General features: G+C 41.6%; 1 protein-coding gene across 1 annotated transcript; it reads right to left on the bottom strand.

Moving 5' to 3' along the window:
* Positions 1 to 6,020: 6,020 nt before the first annotated feature.
* On the bottom strand, positions 6,021 to 16,751 carry LOC101158651 (mitochondrial amidoxime-reducing component 1). The gene is made up of 7 exons (XM_004082782.4): positions 16,420 to 16,751; positions 14,750 to 14,920; positions 11,408 to 11,570; positions 11,179 to 11,322; positions 7,559 to 7,620; positions 7,400 to 7,471; positions 6,021 to 6,292 (listed from the first exon to the last, which is right to left on the bottom strand). The coding sequence occupies exons 1-7, from the start codon at positions 16,665 to 16,667 to the stop codon at positions 6,166 to 6,168; spliced, it is 987 nt and encodes a 328-aa protein (XP_004082830.1). The 5' UTR covers positions 16,668 to 16,751; the 3' UTR covers positions 6,021 to 6,165.
* Between the last annotated feature and the right edge of the window lie 2,155 nt (positions 16,752 to 18,906).

Raw genomic sequence — 18,906 nt, 5'->3', positions numbered from 1 at the left:
GGTGTGTGTGTCTGTGTATGTGTTGCCCTCTTACAGTCTGGCGGGGGGTGAAGTCAAGTTCATGCTTTTGAGACATGAGTCTCAGAAATGCATCTATCAAATAGAATAGGATTGGGTATATACGGTTACATTTCCAAAGGCTCAGTTTTTGCTGATAGATGGGGGGGGGGGTATGGAAGCGATTCTGTAGCATAATTAAAAATAAAAGTCAAAACCAGAAATGCTTTTTCATTTTCAAAATGAAGCTGCATTTTTTGACTCAAAATTAAAATGAAAAAGCAATCAATCAACCAATTTTCTTCCTCAACACAGCTTTTTCTGTCACTTAATTAAAATGATAAAGAAAATGGTATTTGACATTTCATTTTCAAAAAGTTCTCTGGTAAATGTGTAGCAAAATTCAATTAGAAATGTCTAATTTTACAAATTAAAATGGATTAACAGAAATGCTATTACATTTTCTAAATGAAGCAGCATCAATTGACTCAAAATTAAAATGAAAATTCAATACTTCAAAATGCTTTTTCATTTTCTACTTAAAAACTGCTTATTCTGTGTCATAATTAAAACGAAAATGCAAAGAGGGGATTGCTTTTTAATTTTAACATCCACCCTGCGAATACTGTCGCATATTTCAATTCAATTTAGCATTTTCCAGAGGGGAGGCATGACGTCATTGCTATCTCTGTGTGTCCGGCTGCTAACAGACACAGACATGCTAGGAGCAGTCTACCAGGCTTGTAGCTTTGTGTTAGTGGCAGGGGAGATGGCTTTGTGACACTCCTGGTGATTTTACACAGCTTCTCAGGACGACGTAGCAGCATTTCCGCCTTATGCTATCCGGAGTTTGGGACCACAGCCTCCTTCGGAAGCTCCGCTGTCCGCGCGGTTCGAAGCTTCTCCCCTCGGACTTGCTCTTTGAGCTAAACCTGGCCCGCTAGCCCAGAGAGAAAGCTTCTCCGGAGAATCTTCGAAGCGCAGGAGGAGGAAATGCTGCTCAAAGACCTGAGAAACTCTAAACCATCATATGAATTTGTGTTTCCAATGGTGTCCAGACAAAATAAAGGCTGATGTTTTTCCCATATTTAAATCCAAGTTGCTCATTGCTGGATTGGCCGCCTGGAGTTAAGTTTTTCCATGGCTAATGTTTTTAGCACGCATTAGTCTAATGCTAACGCTTCTTTCGGGTCTTTGATGCCAAAAAAAAAAGCACTGACCGTACGGATTTCAAACATTATGAGCAAGCAGACCCTTAATAATAATCATAGCAGCAATAACAGCACATTTAGAAGATAGTCTCCTGCAGCGTGGCGCTGATTTTGCTGTTTGAGGACAGCTGGAGCCCCATCAACAGCTATAGCAGGTTTCACCATGCTAAACGTTTGCTGTTTGCACCAACACGCATCTTTTGGAGCAACACACAGCCACGGATCTGTCCTTTTATTACTGTATTACTATCTTGGATGTAAATATGTGTTAATTACATCAGCCTTTATTTTGTCTGGACGCCACTGGAAACTCAAATTCATATGATGGTTTAGTCCTCATATCTGCGTAGCACTAGCAGCACTTCCGCCTTCGGCGATCTGGCCGCCGGTCCGAAGATAAAACTAATCGTCCGGGGGAAAGTTTCGACGAACCGCGGTGCGTCCAAAAGAGAACCGCATAAGGCGGAAATGCTGCTACGTAGTCCTGAGAAGCTGTGTACAATCATCAGGAGAGCACAACCATCACAAAGCCCTCATCTCTACCGCTAACACAAAGCTACACTGCTCCTAGCATGTCTGTTAGCAGCCGGACACACGGAGATAGCAGTGACGTCATCGCCCCGCCTCCCCTCTGGAAATGCTAAGTGGAATTGAATAATGCGACACTGTTCGCAGGGTTGATGCTGCTTCATTTTAAAAATGAAAAAGCATTTCTGTGAATTTCAATTGTCAAATTAAACATTTCTAAATGAATTTTGCTACACATTTACCAGAGAACTTTTTGAAAATGAAATGTCAAATACCATTTTCTTTTTTTTCTTTTTCAACTTGTCCTGTCCAACAGCTGGGCAAACAGATGAGAGCTGAGGGCCTCTTGTGTTGGACATATTTTACTTTAACAACAGGGGTTATGAATCTTATGACAAACCAGAGGTATGTCTGAATAAACCCCTTTTGTAATCAAGGCCAAACTTTATTAATTTTAATCATATTTGAAACTTTTGTGTTGCACTGGACGGAAAAGGAAAGGAGGGAAGAAGAGAGAGGGATGTTAGAGGGGGGGGGGGCTAGGAGGGTGATTATGGGGGGGTGTAAAACCATGAAGCAGCGTAAAGCAGCAAGTTTTTGGATGGTTATACTGATTACAGTGAGGTTCAGATGTAATACAAGTTTTAAGGGCGGGGCCTGTCCACAAACACACTCAAATGTTGTAAACACACCTGTTGGCTCAAAAAATGTTCACATGTCAACATGTACACAATACAGATAGTGTTCACACACGCATACTTATGCCTTCAAACCAACTAGTGTGAAATATTTCATTCAATCACGCAAACTATTTATGTAGAGGTGAGCTAACACCTGTGCTTAAGTGAGTCTTTATGTTCTTCTAAAATGGATGATGGAATGTGAAAGGAAGGAGGGAGAGTGCCCAGCCATCCCCACACCAAGACCCCCGCCGCAGTGGTAGCGGCAGCCAGAACCCCCCCAACGCCCGCACAGCAGTAGATGGAGAACAACTGCCCCCCGGGAGATTCCATCCGTCACCCAGGCCAGGGCCAGCTGGACCACCACGACGCCCCCAGAGACAGAGAGCAGGGAGGCATGGGGGGAAAGAGAGTGCTGCCCCAGCCCAACCAGGAGAGCAGCCCCCCCGCCGCGCCAGGAGGGCCCAACGCAAGGCCCCGCCCGAGAGGAGCGCCCACAGCCCCAGACGAGCACCTCATCACTACCCAGGAGTTCTGGGCATCCCCCCGCCCCAACCCCAGGTACGATTCAGGACCCCCCAAGGGAGACCCGCTCCACGCTCCAGGCAGCCATCCACCCGGCCCAGGGTTGGTCCAGGAAGGAGCAAGGCTGGGGCCAGCCGCCCCCGCCTAGGAGGAGGGCACCCAGGAGAGAAGGGGGTCCACAACAGGTGTTGTAAACATGGCCTGACCGGGCTCAGCCACAAATACCATTTTCTTTATCATTTTAATTAAGTGACAGAATAAGCAGTGTTGAAGAAGTAAATGAAAAAGCATTTTGGTGGATTGCTTTTTCATTTTAATGTTGAGTCAAAAAATGCAGCTTCATTTTGAAAATGAAAAAGCATTCCTGGTTTTGACTTTTATTTTTAATTATGCTACACAATCGCTTCCATAGGGTAGACTTTCATGAGACAGAAAGTGACTGCAGAGATGATGAAGCATTTCCACCTGGGGCACTGGAAACCCCCGGTGTGCCCCCCCTCCAAGATTTACAGCCGTATACGGCTCCACCCACATCTGAACCCGACTGCAGACTAGACCAGACCCGGGTATGATGCCCCTAGCCCTCAGACTCCAGTAGAACTCACTTTACTAACTTTTTAAAGACAGAATGAATGCTTATGGGTTTACTGCCGCCTTCAGGACTGTCTCAAGGTTCACTCAGGTGTCTTTCTTCACACCTCATAAAAGAAGTTCCTCCTGAAGCTCACTTGTTCACATCTGGACACGCATCCTCCTTTGAAACACGACAGAGCATCAAATGACTCCTGACTTCAGGAGCAGAGAAAACAGTGAGGGTTTTCTTCATTCAGAGTAATCTCTTCTTGTAGCTTCACTGACAGGAGGAATCTGGGATTACTCAAAAGTAGCAAGACCTTTCAGGATTCAAGCACTTCTACATGAACTGAAGAATGAAGCAGACAAGCACAAATTCACCCCAAGAAACTGCATATCCTGAACAAAGCTAGGAAGGGGAGCATTAACTTTCTGTTTGATCACAATTTTTTAAAACAAACTTTCCCTCTGAAAAATGTAGCTCAGGGCTAAACGATGAACTTGCACCCGTTGCTTTGCACCTTCATTCGCTGTTTTCAGTATTTGCTGTTGCTGAGGTCCATCACTTCCACGTGACACTGCAGATTTTAGAAAAATGTTAGAGCTTCTGATTTTCTAAATCATCGGAGAAACACAAAAATAGGCGTGCGTCTGAAAAAGTACGAGGGGAGGAGAAGGGTTCTTTAGATTCTGAGAGCCGGATGATCTTTGAAGCTGGAAGCACATAGATGTTTCTCAGCTGTGTAAGAAATGTGGCACCAAAACACGAATATTCTCAGAGCAACAACGTTTGGCTGAAGCCGTCTGTTCAGGCCCAAAAACAAACCACAACAAGCACACTTTGTGAGGAAACAGACAGATATGAGTCACTGGTAAAGATGGCACAGAAATGTTACCAACATCAATCAGCAACAGGTGTCAATAGGTTTCAGAGCTGCTCTGTTCTCCTAACCTGCAAGAAAACAGATGTCAGGAGTAACAAACACGCTCAAATCTTGGTGTTTTCCCAGCAATGTGGGAATGTTAAATGTCTTTGCAACTGTGGAGCTTCTGCTTGTCATCATAATTACAAAAGAAAAGAGAAATTGAAAAAAAAGTTGGGAAAATGTCCTAAAGGCAGGTTTCCTGAAGAAAATGTTCAGACTAATCCTTTGACACACCTTGAACACCTCATCTGGTTCCTGAAAACATTTCCCACTAGGTTTCTTAGAATCTCACACCTCAATGTAAAATGTTTCATTGTAGCATACAGACTCAAAACAATGAAAAAGCAGGTAAGAGACAGTAATTCCTCTCAATTTAAACAAGCTACATCTCTGCTAGTTTCTATCCATTACCTTTACTGGGTTATGAGGTGTTACAGTGCCCCCTGGTGGAGGTTTGTCACTAAAACGGATCTGCTTTGATCACAACCATTGACTGAATATGAGAACTGGACTGAGTGACCAATCCCCCCCGGCCCTCTAAACAGGAATTACCCACTGGTGCCAAGAGGCCAAAATCCCAGACCAGCTATAAGATCCTTAGCAGAAAAATGGCGACTGCACCTTCTACCCCCTGCCCCCCCTGTTCTTTGGCTTTGGGGGCCGCTGTGGCGGTCCTGCTGGCCCTGCCCGGGGTGGTGGGTGTGGTTGCCTGGTAGGCGGTCTTTCTCCATCTGCTGTACTTTACGGGCGTTGGGGGTCCCGGCTGCCGCTGCGGTGGGGGCCTGGGTGGGGGGGCGGCTGGGTTCTCTCCCTCTTTTTACATTCCATCATCCACCCCAGAAGAACATAAACACTCACTGGAGCACAGGTGCTATCTCACCATTGCACAAACAGTTTGCGTGACTGAATGAAATGTTTCACATGTGTTAGTCTGAATGCATAAGTATGCGTGTGTGAATGTTAGTGGTAGTATGTCCAGGTAGACTTGTGTGTGAACACTTTAGGAGCCAACAGGTGTGTTTGTAACGTTTGAGTGTGTATGTGGACAGGCCCCGCCCATTTTAGATTTTTCATGCATCTTAACCTGTCAGTTGTGATTATAAAGCTCCAGCAACTTGTTGCTTTCTGACACTTAATGATCTTATACCCGCTAATATAATCACCCCTCTACCGCCCCCCCCCCCCCCCCTTATCTGTCATCCCTCTCTTCTTTCCTCCTTTTCTTTTCTGTCCGGTCCAATATTTACAAAATTAAAATAAAATAATCAACATGAATAAAGTTTAGTTAAAATTACAAAAAGGGTTTATTTAAATATACATCTGGTGTATCATAAGATTCATAACCCCTGTTGTAAAAGTCAAATATGTCCAACACAAAAGCTTTCAGCTCTCATCTGTTTGCTTAGCTGTTGGACAGGACAAGTTAAAAAGAAAAAACAAAAGAAAAAACAAAGAAAAATGGCGACTGAATTGACTTCTTAAGCTGGAGCCAGATGTAGGCCATTTTCTATCAGTTCTCAGCTACAGTCAGTGATTCAGATCAAAGATGCTCGGTTGGACATTAAAGATGCAACATCAACTTTGGAATAATCAAAGTTTTATTTTGAAATTGTGCAAACACAGATTCATCTGAGTTCTTTAGAATCACATTTAAGGACTTATCTTCTAACACTGGAGCACATTTGCACAGATTTGTGCTCCAATCACGTCTTCCTCCTCACACACTCAACGGCTGATTTTGTAAACGGGGTCGCCGACCTGGAGCACCCCGGCCCTCTTCACGGTGTGCAGCTGTCCAAACAGAGGAGACTTTTTGTAGATGTGCTGCTCCTCTGGCTGGCACAGGCGATAGCTGTGGAACAGTTTCACAGGAGGCGTCAGGCGACCATCAAAACATCCTCCCTACAGTTCAGGCCCCACCTCTTTTTACAGGAGAGTCCCGGCATTCAGAGGCAGAGGACTTCACATCTCAAAGATGAAACATCTTCAGACAGGTTTTTGACAAAGCAGCGCTGCAGATGATCATTTGACGACCTGAGAGCAGAGACTCCATTCCTGCTTTCTGAACAAACCTAACGTCTGGGAGAAGCTGAGTGAAAACTAAGCCAGCTTCCAGAAGAAGAAGCTGCTACAGCCACCATTTTGGGAGAGCAGAGTGAGCAGTTCAACCATCGTCTTCACACAAAAACTTTATTTATATCTTTGATTTGAATGTTTTTAATTATCAGAAGATGATCTGGCCAAGTTAGCAGGGCTTCCAAAATACTTTTCTTTACCAAACTAACGGTGTAATGTGCAGCCACGGTTGATTTAAGCATCTGACTGTATAGAAGAACTGGAGTGAGTGTGACATCACCTATAGAATACAACTTTCTTCCGACTTCAACCAAACAAGTTGCCATTTTTCTTCAATACAGATGTCATCATGTTGAACCCAAACGACATCAGTGAGCAGTGATACGTCCAAATTGGTCTGAGTCATCGTTTCTATGGCAACCATTCTCGCTAATCAAGAGTGAGCTTATTGGAAGGCCACACCCCACCACTTAAAGCGGGCTACACAAAAACCTGTCAAACGTTTCGAACGCTGGACGTGAGACCACCTCCTTTCACTAAGGCATCTGATTGGTCCGTTCTTAACTTGAATAACAGAGAGAAAAAAATATAATGAAAAAATTAGGATTATCAAGAATATGTAAAAAAAAAATAGTAATAGTTGTTTTTTTTTCTCAATAGAAGTCTTTGAATTTTTGGAGCCAGCAAGCATTTCCTGTTTGGAACGCCAGGGGGGAGTGGGCATTCACTCCAGTTGTCATGCACAATCAATGTTTATGGTTTATAGAAAGAAAAAAAAAACGTTTGTAAAAAAGAAAGACTCGTTCACTAACGGTTTCAAAAACCCTGGCCTGGGCTAGGTCTGCTGGGGTCAGCGTGACCCTTCTCTGGGGTCAAAGGTTACCTCTTCAGTGTTTCCAGAGGCTCCTTCCTGTTGATCACACCTGTTTCCGGATCAACTGTGGTGAAGAGGCACCTAGCAGCCATTAAACACACACGGTCATCTGCTCACATTCGCAAACATCCGAATTTCATTTGTGTTCAGACTGCGGCTTCAGCTCACCTTCCACATGACATCACCCGCTGCAGCCGCACACTACCAACCTGGATCTCTTCCCACGAATCCTGAAGGGAGAAGCAGTCAGAGGCAGAAGAGATCAGGGATTACTTAAAAGTAGCAAAAGCAGAGGGGAAAAGTCAAACAAAACCTTGTCTGTTTAGAGGTGACCCGGTTCTGGTCTCAGTTCTACATCATGGACCAAAAGTGTTTTAATGTCCCACTCCAATTATCTATTGATCTGTTGTAAAAGTGTTCCCAGGGGTGTTTTAATCATGTTTATGCCATTTTTGACCAAAATAAAAAAACCTGTGTCATTTTCTAGGACATAGTTTCTGCAGAGTGGCAGGAGTTCATCAAAGATTCACCTCTGAGTTATGGCTTAATAAGCCCGTCCCACTTCCTGTCATCGTCGCCTGTTCACACTCTCTCCCGCTAGCTTAAAGTCCCCTCAAACCCCAAAACAACAAAAATGGTGATTAATATCAGAGCTATCCAGCTGTAAAGTTTTGATCCAGATTCCAGCTCAGACCAGGAAAACAAAGATGTTCATGGATCAGTTTTTCTGTAGGTGGATGCATCAGAATGGATCAGAGCAGGGAGCTTGTGACCCAGCCAGCATGTTTTCTATGTATCAAATATATATATGTATCAGTGACGTGCGGTCAGGTGAGACAAGTGAGGCACAGCCTCACTTGTCATAATCGTGATAAAATAGAAAAAGGTAAATTAAGTAAATATTATTTTCCACTGAACTGTGTTAAATATACATTTTCAGTTAACTCAACAAAGTTTCCACAGTTTCTGAGGTTAAAATAGCAGAATTTGAGTGTTGCACGATCACAGACGGAGCAGAAACTCCGGGTGAGGCTCTGAAGCGCTGTGCCTCATGTCTGACTGCAGGGCTCAATGTTACAGAGACGTGCGCTGAAAACACTGCTGTAGGCCCGCAGAAAAGGCTTTAGGTGAGGCTGGCCTCACCAGCAGGGGGCAGACGTGAGCTGGCAGCTGCTTTGAAGCTACACTGGTGCCGTAGATTAAGGACATCTTTCTTATGGAAGCGATTATGTAGCATAAATAAAAAGCAAAGTCAAAACCAGAAATGCTTTTTCATTTTCAAAATGAAGCTGCATTTTTTGACTCAAAAATATAATGAAAAAGCAATCCACCAAAATGCTTTTTCATTTCCTTCCTCAACACAGCTTATTCTGTCACTTAATTAAAATTAAAATGAAAATGGTATTTGACATTTCATTTTCAAGACGTTCCATGGTAAACGTGTAGCATAATTCATTTAGAAATGTCTAATTTGACCATAAAAATGGATTAATAGAAATGCTTTTTAATTTTCAAAATGAAGCTGCATTTTTTGACTCAAAATTAAAAAGAAAAAGCAATATTTCAAAATGCTTTATCATTTTATACTTCAACACAGCTTATTCTGTCACTTAATTAAAATGATAAATAAAATGGTATTTGACATTTCATTTTCAAGACGTTCCATGGTAAATGTGTACCAAAATTCATTTAGAAATGTCTAATTTGACAACTAATATGGATTAACAGAAATGCTTTTTAATTTTCAAAATGTAGCTGCATTTTTTGACTCAAAATTAAAAAGAAAAAGCAATATTTCAAAATGCTTTTTCATTTTATACTTAAAACCGCTTATTCTGTGTCATAATTCAAACGAAAATGCAAAGAGGGGATTGCATTTGCATTTTAACATCCACCCCGCGCAAGTTGTCACAATATTCAATTCGAAAAAGCATTAGCAGAGGGGAGGCGGGGCGATGACGTCACTGCTCTCTCTGTGTGTCCGGCTGCTGACTGACGCACACACGCGCACCAGGAGCAGACTGTGTTAGCGGCAGAGACGAGGGTTTTGTGACGGTTGTGAACTTCTGATGAGTTTCCACAGCTTCTCAGGACTAAGTAACTGCATGTCTGCCTTCTGCGGTCCTCCTCCCGACGCACCGCGGACAAGCTTTGTTCTTCGGACCGCCAGCTGCCTTCGCACAGCGGAGCGCGAAGCTCCCGACGATCGCGAAGCTGCAGATCAAGGTGTAAATATCTGTGAATTACATCAGTCTTTATTTTGTTCTGGACACCACTGGAAACACAAATTCATATGATGGTTTCTCAGATCGCAGCAGCATTTCTGCCTTCAGCGATCGTCGGGAGCTTCGCGCTCCGCTGTGCGAAGGCAGCTGGCGGTCCGAAGAACAAAGCTTGTCCGCGGTGCGTCAGGAGGAGGACCGCAGAAGGCAGACATGCAGTTACTTAGTCCTGAGAAGCTGTGGAAACTCATCAGAAGTTCACAACCATCACAAAACCCTCGTCTCTGCCGCTAACACAGTCTGCTCCTGGTGCGCGTGTGTGCGTCAGTCAGCAGCCGGACACACAGAGAGAGCAGTGACGTCATCGCCCCGCCTCCCCTCTGCTAATGCTTTTTCGAATTGAATATTGTGACAACTTGCGCGGGGTGGATGTTAAAATGCAAATGCAATCCCCTCTTTGCATTTTCGTTTGAATTATGACACAGAATAAGCGGTTTTAAGTATAAAATGAAAAAGCATTTTGAAATATTGCTTTTTCTTTTTAATTTTGAGTCAAAAAATGCAGCTACATTTTGAAAATTAAAAAGCATTTCTATTAATCCATTTTAATGGTCAAATTAGACATTTCTAAATGAATTATGCTACACATTTACCATGGAACGTCTTGAAAATGAAATGTCAAATACCATTTTCATTTTAATTTTAATTAAGTGACAGAATAAGCTGTGTTGAGGAAGGAAATGAAAAAGCATTTTGGTGGATTGCTTTTTCATTATATTTTTGAGTCAAAAAATGCAGCTTCATTTTGAAAATGAAAAAGCATTTCTGGTTTTGACTTTGCTTTTTATTTATGCTACATAATCGCTTCCATACTTTCTCCATTGAGAGGGAGAAACTCATATAAACTAAAGGAAAATAAGGAAGACTTTTCCAACAGATCATAGAGCTTTTTGTGGAAAAGGATCAAACATATGGACTTAAAAAGTAAGGCCAAACATGTTTTTCAAGGTTTGTATTTTTTTTAAATGGGAGTAAGTGGAAAACAATGTAAGTAAAATCATTAATTTTATTTATGTGATCATTTTCACAGATAACCTTTGACAACATGGATTAGCACCAGAATACCATACCAGAAAATAGTTAGTAAGGGTCAAATGTGTGCTGAACACATCTGTATACTTTCATTTGTTTACAGTACATATGAATAATTTATACACAAGAAGAGTGTTCTATCCATGTCTATAAAAGAAATATTCTCTGTAGGACAAACATTTTCTTGTGTGTATTTTATAAGCTGTTAGCTGCCATTGGATGAATGGTGAAATATTTAGTTCTTTCATTGTAAATCTGTTCTTTCCAAACGGCATTTTTTCATCTGCTGCCTATTCACAATGATTTGAATAAAGAAATCCTCAGAAATGCAATTTTAAGCTTAATTTTCTTTAAATATACTCTCCATCATGAGGAAAATGCAACAAGAACATGTTAAAAATGCCCAAAACATCATTATTATCATAGTAAGTCTTTAAAGAAATAAGAGTCTGACAGAAATCTCCTTCCTGTTACCTCATCGAAGGCCTTGCAGCCGCTGATCACGATGTTCGGGCGGAACTGCTCCGGCTTTATCTCCTTCCCCAACCTGCTGTTCAGATCCTGAATAGAGGCCTCAGACAGCAGCATCACAGGTCCGTAATCTGGGTACGCCACCACCTGGATGAAGGTTTCAAACACGACAGGCGCGTGACCATCTGCACGCATCCCAGAAATGACTCTGGAGACGGCTCAACGGCAGCACCTCGCTTTTAGGGAAGAGAGGCTCGCTCTCAGCTGGTCTCCTGGCCTTCAGCTGAGGCTCAAAATGGACCAAGCGAAAGCGTTTCTCCCCCGTCAAAAAACGTCCAAGCCAGTCGGACGCCGCGTCACCGCAGTCCCTGCCCTGAACGTCAGCGCCGAACAACCTGCAACAGCAAAACGCTTCAAAAGTAGACGCTGAAGATAGACAACACACAGCAGTTCTACTCCAAACTTTAGTTAAATACATGATTATGTGACATAAACTCACACGAACCTTTGATACCATATGATTTTACAGGGAAGAGAACAGCAATTATTCTCTAACTCCTGCAGTACAGTCTGGATTTTCCTTCTGCATACTCCTGACCTACCCAAGAACTACAGAGTTCTCTCATTTATCGCAGAAGTTGTGTTTTAAAAACAACGTGCCCTATGTGAAATCCCCAAACTAGGATTCAAGTCTGTAAAACTCCTCACTAGACACTTTATCCACTTTTCTCAGACAGACATGAACATTTTCACACTTTTCTCTCTTCTTTATACTTTCAAAGTTCAAATCTTCATAGATAAATCCAGTATCACAAATGCAATCAAAGATCTGATCGCGATCCAAGATTTACGTAGCTGAGGCAAACTGAACGCATTCTGCAAAACAAGACGTTGGCCTTGATTGACGGGACAAGGTCAACAGCCAATCAGGATGCAGTGGTGCATCAGGTGCGCTGTTTAAAGAAAAAATTCAACATTGAACTTAAAAACATACAAAACAGTGAGACCACAAAAAGAGAACCGCAATATAGAGAAGGACCACTGCACTGTTAAGAAAATATTCATCACATCTACTAAATATTTTACTATAGAATCTTGTATGTTTACAGCATCCCAGAAGCTTTTAGTGAAGATCTTTCTCTTTTTTTCTTTCAGTATATCAAAAAAGTGAAAGTCGTTTCTGAAGATTTACAAATAAATTAAAATCTTTTAAGGCTTTAGTTCTTGCAATATAGATGTTTTGGGTTTTAGCTAAGGAATATCTCAAATTTAGGGTTTCGGACAAAGACGATCACATCAGACTAAAGAAAAGAGGAAGTTCTCAGCACAAAGGTCAGGCTTCTGAAAACCATGGTCGTTTCTTTACATTCAACAGTTGGTTGGGCATCCCTTAGGATGAATGACTGCTTCAGTGCTTTGTGGCATGAAGGCAATCAGCCTGAAGCTCTACATAGGTGTGCAGCGACAGCATTAACCTTTCCGTCTTGCTGTCAATGCATTTAGTTGGAAGGTCATTAGTGAAAATTAAAAAATAAAAGGGGACTAAGTGAAGAACCTTGTGGAACGCCTTTGTCTATGCTTAGAAAATTGGAATAGCAGCCTTAAAAAAAACTAACACTGCTGACAATGATGAAGGTATGAGTTGAACCAAAGGAGAGACGACAGCTGCAACACTTCACCACTGTAAATTGTTGCAGCTGCTTTTCTTCAGAATCCACTGGAATTACGTCAACGATTGAAGAGTTACGGTAGATGAAAGAATGGAGTGAAAGCTCAAAGGGTTAAGCTTGGGTAGTGGCTTTCAGGTCATTTGCATTGTTGAGTTGTTCACATCTTTGTTCCTCATGCCATCAGACAATACAAGAGCATCTAAGAAGCAATTGCTTTTAATTCATTTAACCCACTGATTTTTAAATTATTCTATCTATCTATCTCTTTTTGATGAACAACCATTGACTTTTCTATCAGGTTCAGGTCAGACAGATTTGTTGAAGAATCAGGCACAGTAACACCATGGTCATTGAACCAGCTTTGGGTCCCTTTGGCAGTGTGGGCAGATGCCAAGTCCTGCACAAAAATTTAAATAAATCCAGCTTGTCAGCAAAGGGCAGCATAAAGCGTTTGAGAATTTCCCAGTGGACGTCTGCTTTGACTGAACTTGAGAGCACATTGTGGACGGTCAGCAGATGACGGAGCAGCCCAAACCATCCCTGACTTCACACTGGATGAACTTCAAGCTATTTGGATCCCGTGCATCTCCGCTCTCCTTCCAGACTCTGGGACTTCAACCAATTCTTCTCTGCCATCACAGATAACTGCAGCTACACTTAGGAGCAATCCAATTTGAAGATTAAATCTAAAGATAGGTTTTCAATGGATCATTTCAATAGTAAAAGGTTGTATACAAATTTTAACAATAATACACGTCATTTTTCACAAAGATTCAGTGTGATAGTCTCAGAAACATGGTTTGCTGCAGAAAACCTTAATTTGGAGGGTTGTGAATTCAGATATCTCAACATAGTAAACAAAGGTGGTGGAGGAGTTGCTCTACATGTGGATATAACTCTGCATTTCAGAGAAGCGAATAGCATGATGACTGTAATTGACAGTATGTTTGAATGTTTAACAAGTGAAATCTCTAAGAAAAATAAAAATCTTTTTGTTATTAGTCGTATTGACAGAACACTGCTGTGGATCAAGCAGAAATCATATCAGTTATTACGTCCTCCAATCCCTCAACTTGTCTCTTAGACCCAATTCCCACTAAGGTTTTTAAAGAAACCTTCCCCCTAATTAATGAATTCATATTAGCAATAATAAATACCTCTCTGGAAACATGTTAAGTGCCACAGTCTTTTAAATAGGCAGTTGTTAAACCTCTTCTGAAAAAAAAACAGTTTAGATCCTAGCAATCTGGCCACTTTTCTCTGCCACATTATAGGCTGATTCTTGTTGATCGCATAAAAGATTTCCAGTATGTCAAAGAGCGCGTGTCGGCGTTGACAGCTCCGGTGTTAAAGAGTTCATATTTGTTGCTTTCCCTCCTCATAAAGGGTGTGGATGACTATTTTCTTCAGGTCATGTCAGCACTCCTCTCTATGGCTACTAACTAAAGACTGGGAGGCCATTTAAAGCAGGGTTTCCCAACCCCAGTCCTCCAAATCTACCACCATACCCGTTTAAGGCTGGTGTCTGCTCATTGTGACTGAACACACCTGAGCCAGGTAATCAGCAGCAAAAAGTGCCGGTTCCTCATGAAGGACAGTACAGTAGTTAAACAGCAACAAAAAGAAGAATCAGAGACGTTCAAAGTCCAGAGTTTCTTCACAGCCAGCATGACGCAACAGAACAATAACGTTGACCGGGTTCAATTTCCTTTCTAAAGATACAGAGTAAATAATTAAAGTTATGGCTGCAAAAGCTGCTAACTCAAGCTCTGACTTTCATGCTTATGTAGGTTGAGTTTGAACAACCTTTAAATGGACTTCCAAATCACTGATTTAGGAGCTGAAGATGTTTTTACACAAAGTGTATGTAAAGAGGGGTTATGTCATTAAAAACAAAGGAGAACCTGCAGTCCATGACAGGATTGTCCGGCTGATGGATGGGGAGCTTCAGCTCTTCCATGTTCGGCCCGTTCAGACTCACTTGACCTCCTTCACAGGTCAGGGACACCAGAACCAGGCGAGGCTCCTGCCGGCCCGTGACCATGTGACCATCCTCAGTCACCACCATCCAGTGTCTACAGAGAAGGGCAAACATCAGTCTGAAACTCAACGACACCAGCAAACGCTGTGGAACTAATGCTATTCCAGGTTTGCATAAATATGGCAGCCATTGGCCAGAAATCACAGATTTTGGTCATTAGCTTGATCAAATCGAGCTGATCTGTAGAACAAACCTACACTCAAGACTTTAAGTCACTTTTTTAGGTGTTTATGCATTTGTATTGTGTTCCAGCACAATTAATACTTTATAGCACATATTGTTTTCATTTATTGCACTGATTAAGGCTGTTTGGAAAACAATGCCTTTTATTACAGATTCAGCTGTTTTCAAATTCATGAATGTATATATATAAATATATATATTTACATTTATTGATTGATTGATTTAAGTGTCATGCACTATTATACCCAGCCCGCATGGGCTTATGACACTGGAAGACAAAATACAGAATAAATATAGAAACATGGCCAACACAAAAATACAATAACCCATCATGTACAATTCACTGTAATTAAAGATAATGTGAGAGAGCTGCACATAAACCATGTATGGCAAGCCAAAAGCACCTAAAAGTGCTAGAAAACCCCCAAAAAACAAACATAACGATGGACTGCATATGAAACGGAGTAATCCCTCCCCCCTAGCGTTGCAAACAGGAAGGACCTGCTGGTTCCAAGCAGCCAAAATCCCATAGACTTCTATAGAGAAATAAGCTACTATTGCTCTGATACCTTTCTTTAACACAGTGGTTCACAAATTATTTATGTATGTATGTATGCATTTTATTAAAGCTTTTCAAAAAACACATTGTAGGTTTTTATCTTGTAAATTTCCTAAATGTTTTTTTTTTTAACTGATCGGAAAAATGATCCACACCATCGGTTTTGTGATCTCTTTTATTTGGAAAGGATGTCATGTAAACCTTTGTCAAAACTGTTTTATATTTAGAAAGGAAATTATGTTTTCTTATTTGATTTATTTATTCAAAAATCAAACCATTTTTTCTATATTAACAATAACATAAATACAAGTCTTTTCTACTGCATTTTAGTCAGAGAGTTGAGCTGAATGGCCCTTTAAGAGTTGAATGTTAAAAACCATCCACTTAGAAAAACTGATCATTAATTTAATTATGAAAATACATTTTTAAAGGAGTTTTACACATCTGCTTAGAACATTTGCACTGAATACCTATTTCATTATTGTACATTCATTATTTTTGATAAAAGCATCATCATTCATTGTTCCAGAATGGCTGGTTTTTAAGTTTTACTGGTCTGCTTATTGTTTTTTGTTTGCGTAAAACCAGAACAAAGTTGACTAAATAAAGAAATGTTCAAATTCTATCGTTTTTAGGTGCTTTGTTTGTGAACCTCAGGTGTGAGTGAGTGACAGCTGCTGTCAGTCACGCTCACAGAGGGTAGGAACTCCACTGCGGGAGTGTTTTCATTTGTCTGACCCAGCTTCTGCGCCTTAAATGCGTCTCAACGCGCATTTTTGCGCCAAACTCACCGATCCAGCATCTCGCCGCTTTTCAGACACATTTTCTGACACTCCGCGAGCGCCACTGGCCGCGCTCTGCCGGACTTCAGGGGGTGGATGAAAATCTGCGACACTGCGCCCACGCGCACGCTTTTTTCTGCCTTCCGCGTGCGTTTGTACACGAGCACGAGTCCCAGGAGCGCGGCTCCGGTTCCGAGCAGAAGAGCCGTCCTCCTGTTCTGGGCCAGCGCGCCCACAGCCAGATCCCGCAGGTCCATGAAGTTCAGCAGACTTTTTTAAAATGAAGCCAGAACTTTTCTAAGTTCTAAGTAAAGACAGCAGCACCGCGAGGCGTTCACAGACACTCGGAAAGCATGTGCGCCGCATTCATGGTGCTGGGTAAACATGGTAAAGTCCAGTTTCATCTAAGACTAATGACATTGAATTGAATAGAAATAAATCATTCATGAGTATATGGTCTAAAACTGGGAAATTATTTGACAAAAAAAGATTTATGGTCATTAAGTAATGGTTAAAGAGCCCAAATTACAGTGTTAATAGTTTCTTATTTTTCTTTCTTTCAGAAACTAAATGTTTTTTTTATTTGTCCTGATCAGCAGTAGGGCAAACAAACAGGGCCTTTTGCTTTGGCAAATTGGTGTTTATTTGGATAAACACCTTTTGTGTTCATTTTCATGATTTTGTATTTCAAATAAATCTTAATTTTCACGATTATTTTTTAGTCTGAGTGAGTTGCATTTTGGACTGGAAGATTTTTTACTTTAAAATTATTCAACCCTGAATAAAACATAACCCGAATGACTGTTGTTTTCAGCTCTTGGCTTTGTCTTAAATAGAAAATAAGGCAGCTAGTAGTTTCGAAGACCACAATTAAACAGTAAAGACAGCGATTCAATATTCCAGTGAGACCATACTCTGCTAACGGATGGTTTTTTTAATTGATATTTTTCATTCTTTAACACTGCAGTTGTCTGCAGCGAAACATCAGTCACACGCTCTCTGACATACCTTAAAGGCCCGTACACACCGGGACGAATATTCGCCAGGCGTTATTCGCCAGCGTTTTTCGCCACGTTTTTTGTGTTCACACCCAGGCGATTTTCGCTGACGATGAGTGGAGTGAACATGCAATTTCATTCCCTGACATTAGATGGCGCTTAATGTAAAACAGAAATACTCCTGTACACAAGGTGGCGCTGCGCAACTTTACGCTTCTGAAAGTCGCTTTTCACTCAGAAGAAGAGAGCAAGTTTTTACACGCTTGTCAGAATCAAACAAAGAAAACATGAATATTTCAAGCACCAGTAGCTCCAACTGGTGCTCTGGGTCGGGGATATTTTAGAATGTCCGTCATTATTGCTTCGCGGCAGTGTAGACGCTACTTGGCGTCTATCTTCTTCGCTGGTATGTGTGCTCAGCAAGGCAGTTTTGTGTTTGAGCGCCCCCAAGTTGTGTTTTACTGTAACTTCAGAAGCTCCAGACACGTGAGCAAAAGCGCCATTCTCATTGGTCGAGTAGATTTCGACGCGACGCGTCGAAAAAAAAAAACGAACCCCAGGCGTTTTTTTTTTTTGACGCTTTAACGCCTGGCGTTTTTTCGCGTCGGTGTGCACACTCTCATTGGTGCCCTTTGTTTAGTCACGAGGCGTTAAACGTCGGCGAAAATCGCCGGCGAAATTCGTCCCGGTGTGAACAGGCCTTAAGTCTTCAAGCACTTACATGATTAACATCAATCAGTTGATTCTGATGTGGAGAAAAGCGACGTTTTAACAGTATTTTTAATAATGTATAGTGCTGCGTAACGCCGCAAAGCCACTTGATAGAATCAGCTGTTTTGGTTTAGCTGAGCAAACATATTAGAACTGATATATAAATCACTTTTATGAAAGGAAATGAAATAGCTTCAGACACATGAGGAGCATGTTTGTATAAACTTCTTTTGTATTTAAGGTTAATCTTCACTTTGATTACATTTCTGTCCCTTTCCTTTTTTTGGCCGGCCAGTTGAAGCTTTAAAGTTGATGAGCTTCTTGTGTTTCTAGAGATAGAAGGCCTGGTCTGTGAAGGAACATTTCAACATTTGTTTTCTTCAAGCTGCGTCTGAACAAACGGCTGAGTTGGAGACAAAATGACAGACTCAATGCAAATTATCCAGCATGGTGGTGGGGGCATGATAATTCAGATCTCTTTCAATCACGTTGTCTGTGAGCCACATCCCTTTAATGCTGCTAACTTCAGGAAACATTGCTGCCATAATTGTGTTTGGTGTGAATTACACCCTTTTCACCAGATGTCAGCAGCTGATTGATGAGGATGAGTATGAAGGTACGTTCAGATTGCATTCGCCAACGCACCTTCAAGTGAAGATTTTCAATAAAAAGATCGATGTAAACATGTGTAAACATGCGCATTCCGGGGCTTCTGCATTCAGAACTCTAACGTTCACGTGTGGCTATGCAGGTTTCTACCACCGTTTTTGACTTCTGCGTAAAAAAT

The sequence above is a fragment of the Oryzias latipes genome, chromosome 22, assembly GCF_002234675.1.
Source record: "Oryzias latipes chromosome 22, ASM223467v1".
Classification (NCBI taxonomy): Eukaryota; Metazoa; Chordata; class Actinopteri; order Beloniformes; family Adrianichthyidae; genus Oryzias; species Oryzias latipes.
Note: the sequence above shows the minus strand (reverse complement) of the source record. Positions and strands in the feature narration are given on the sequence as shown.

Excerpts from the sequence above, each read along its gene's own strand:
- LOC101158651 (XM_004082782.4), bottom strand. The coding sequence starts at position 16,667 with ATGGACCTGCGGGATCTGGCTGTGGGCGCGCTGGCCCAGAACAGGAGG. Across the intron at positions 11,323-11,407 it reads CTCTCTTCCCTAAAAGCGAG|GTGGTGGCGTACCCAGATTA; the intron begins GTGCTGCCGTTG and ends ACCTTCATCCAG. Across the intron at positions 7,621-11,178 it reads GCTGCAAGGCCTTCGATGAG|GATTCGTGGGAAGAGATCCA; the intron begins GTAACAGGAAGG and ends TTCTCCCTTCAG.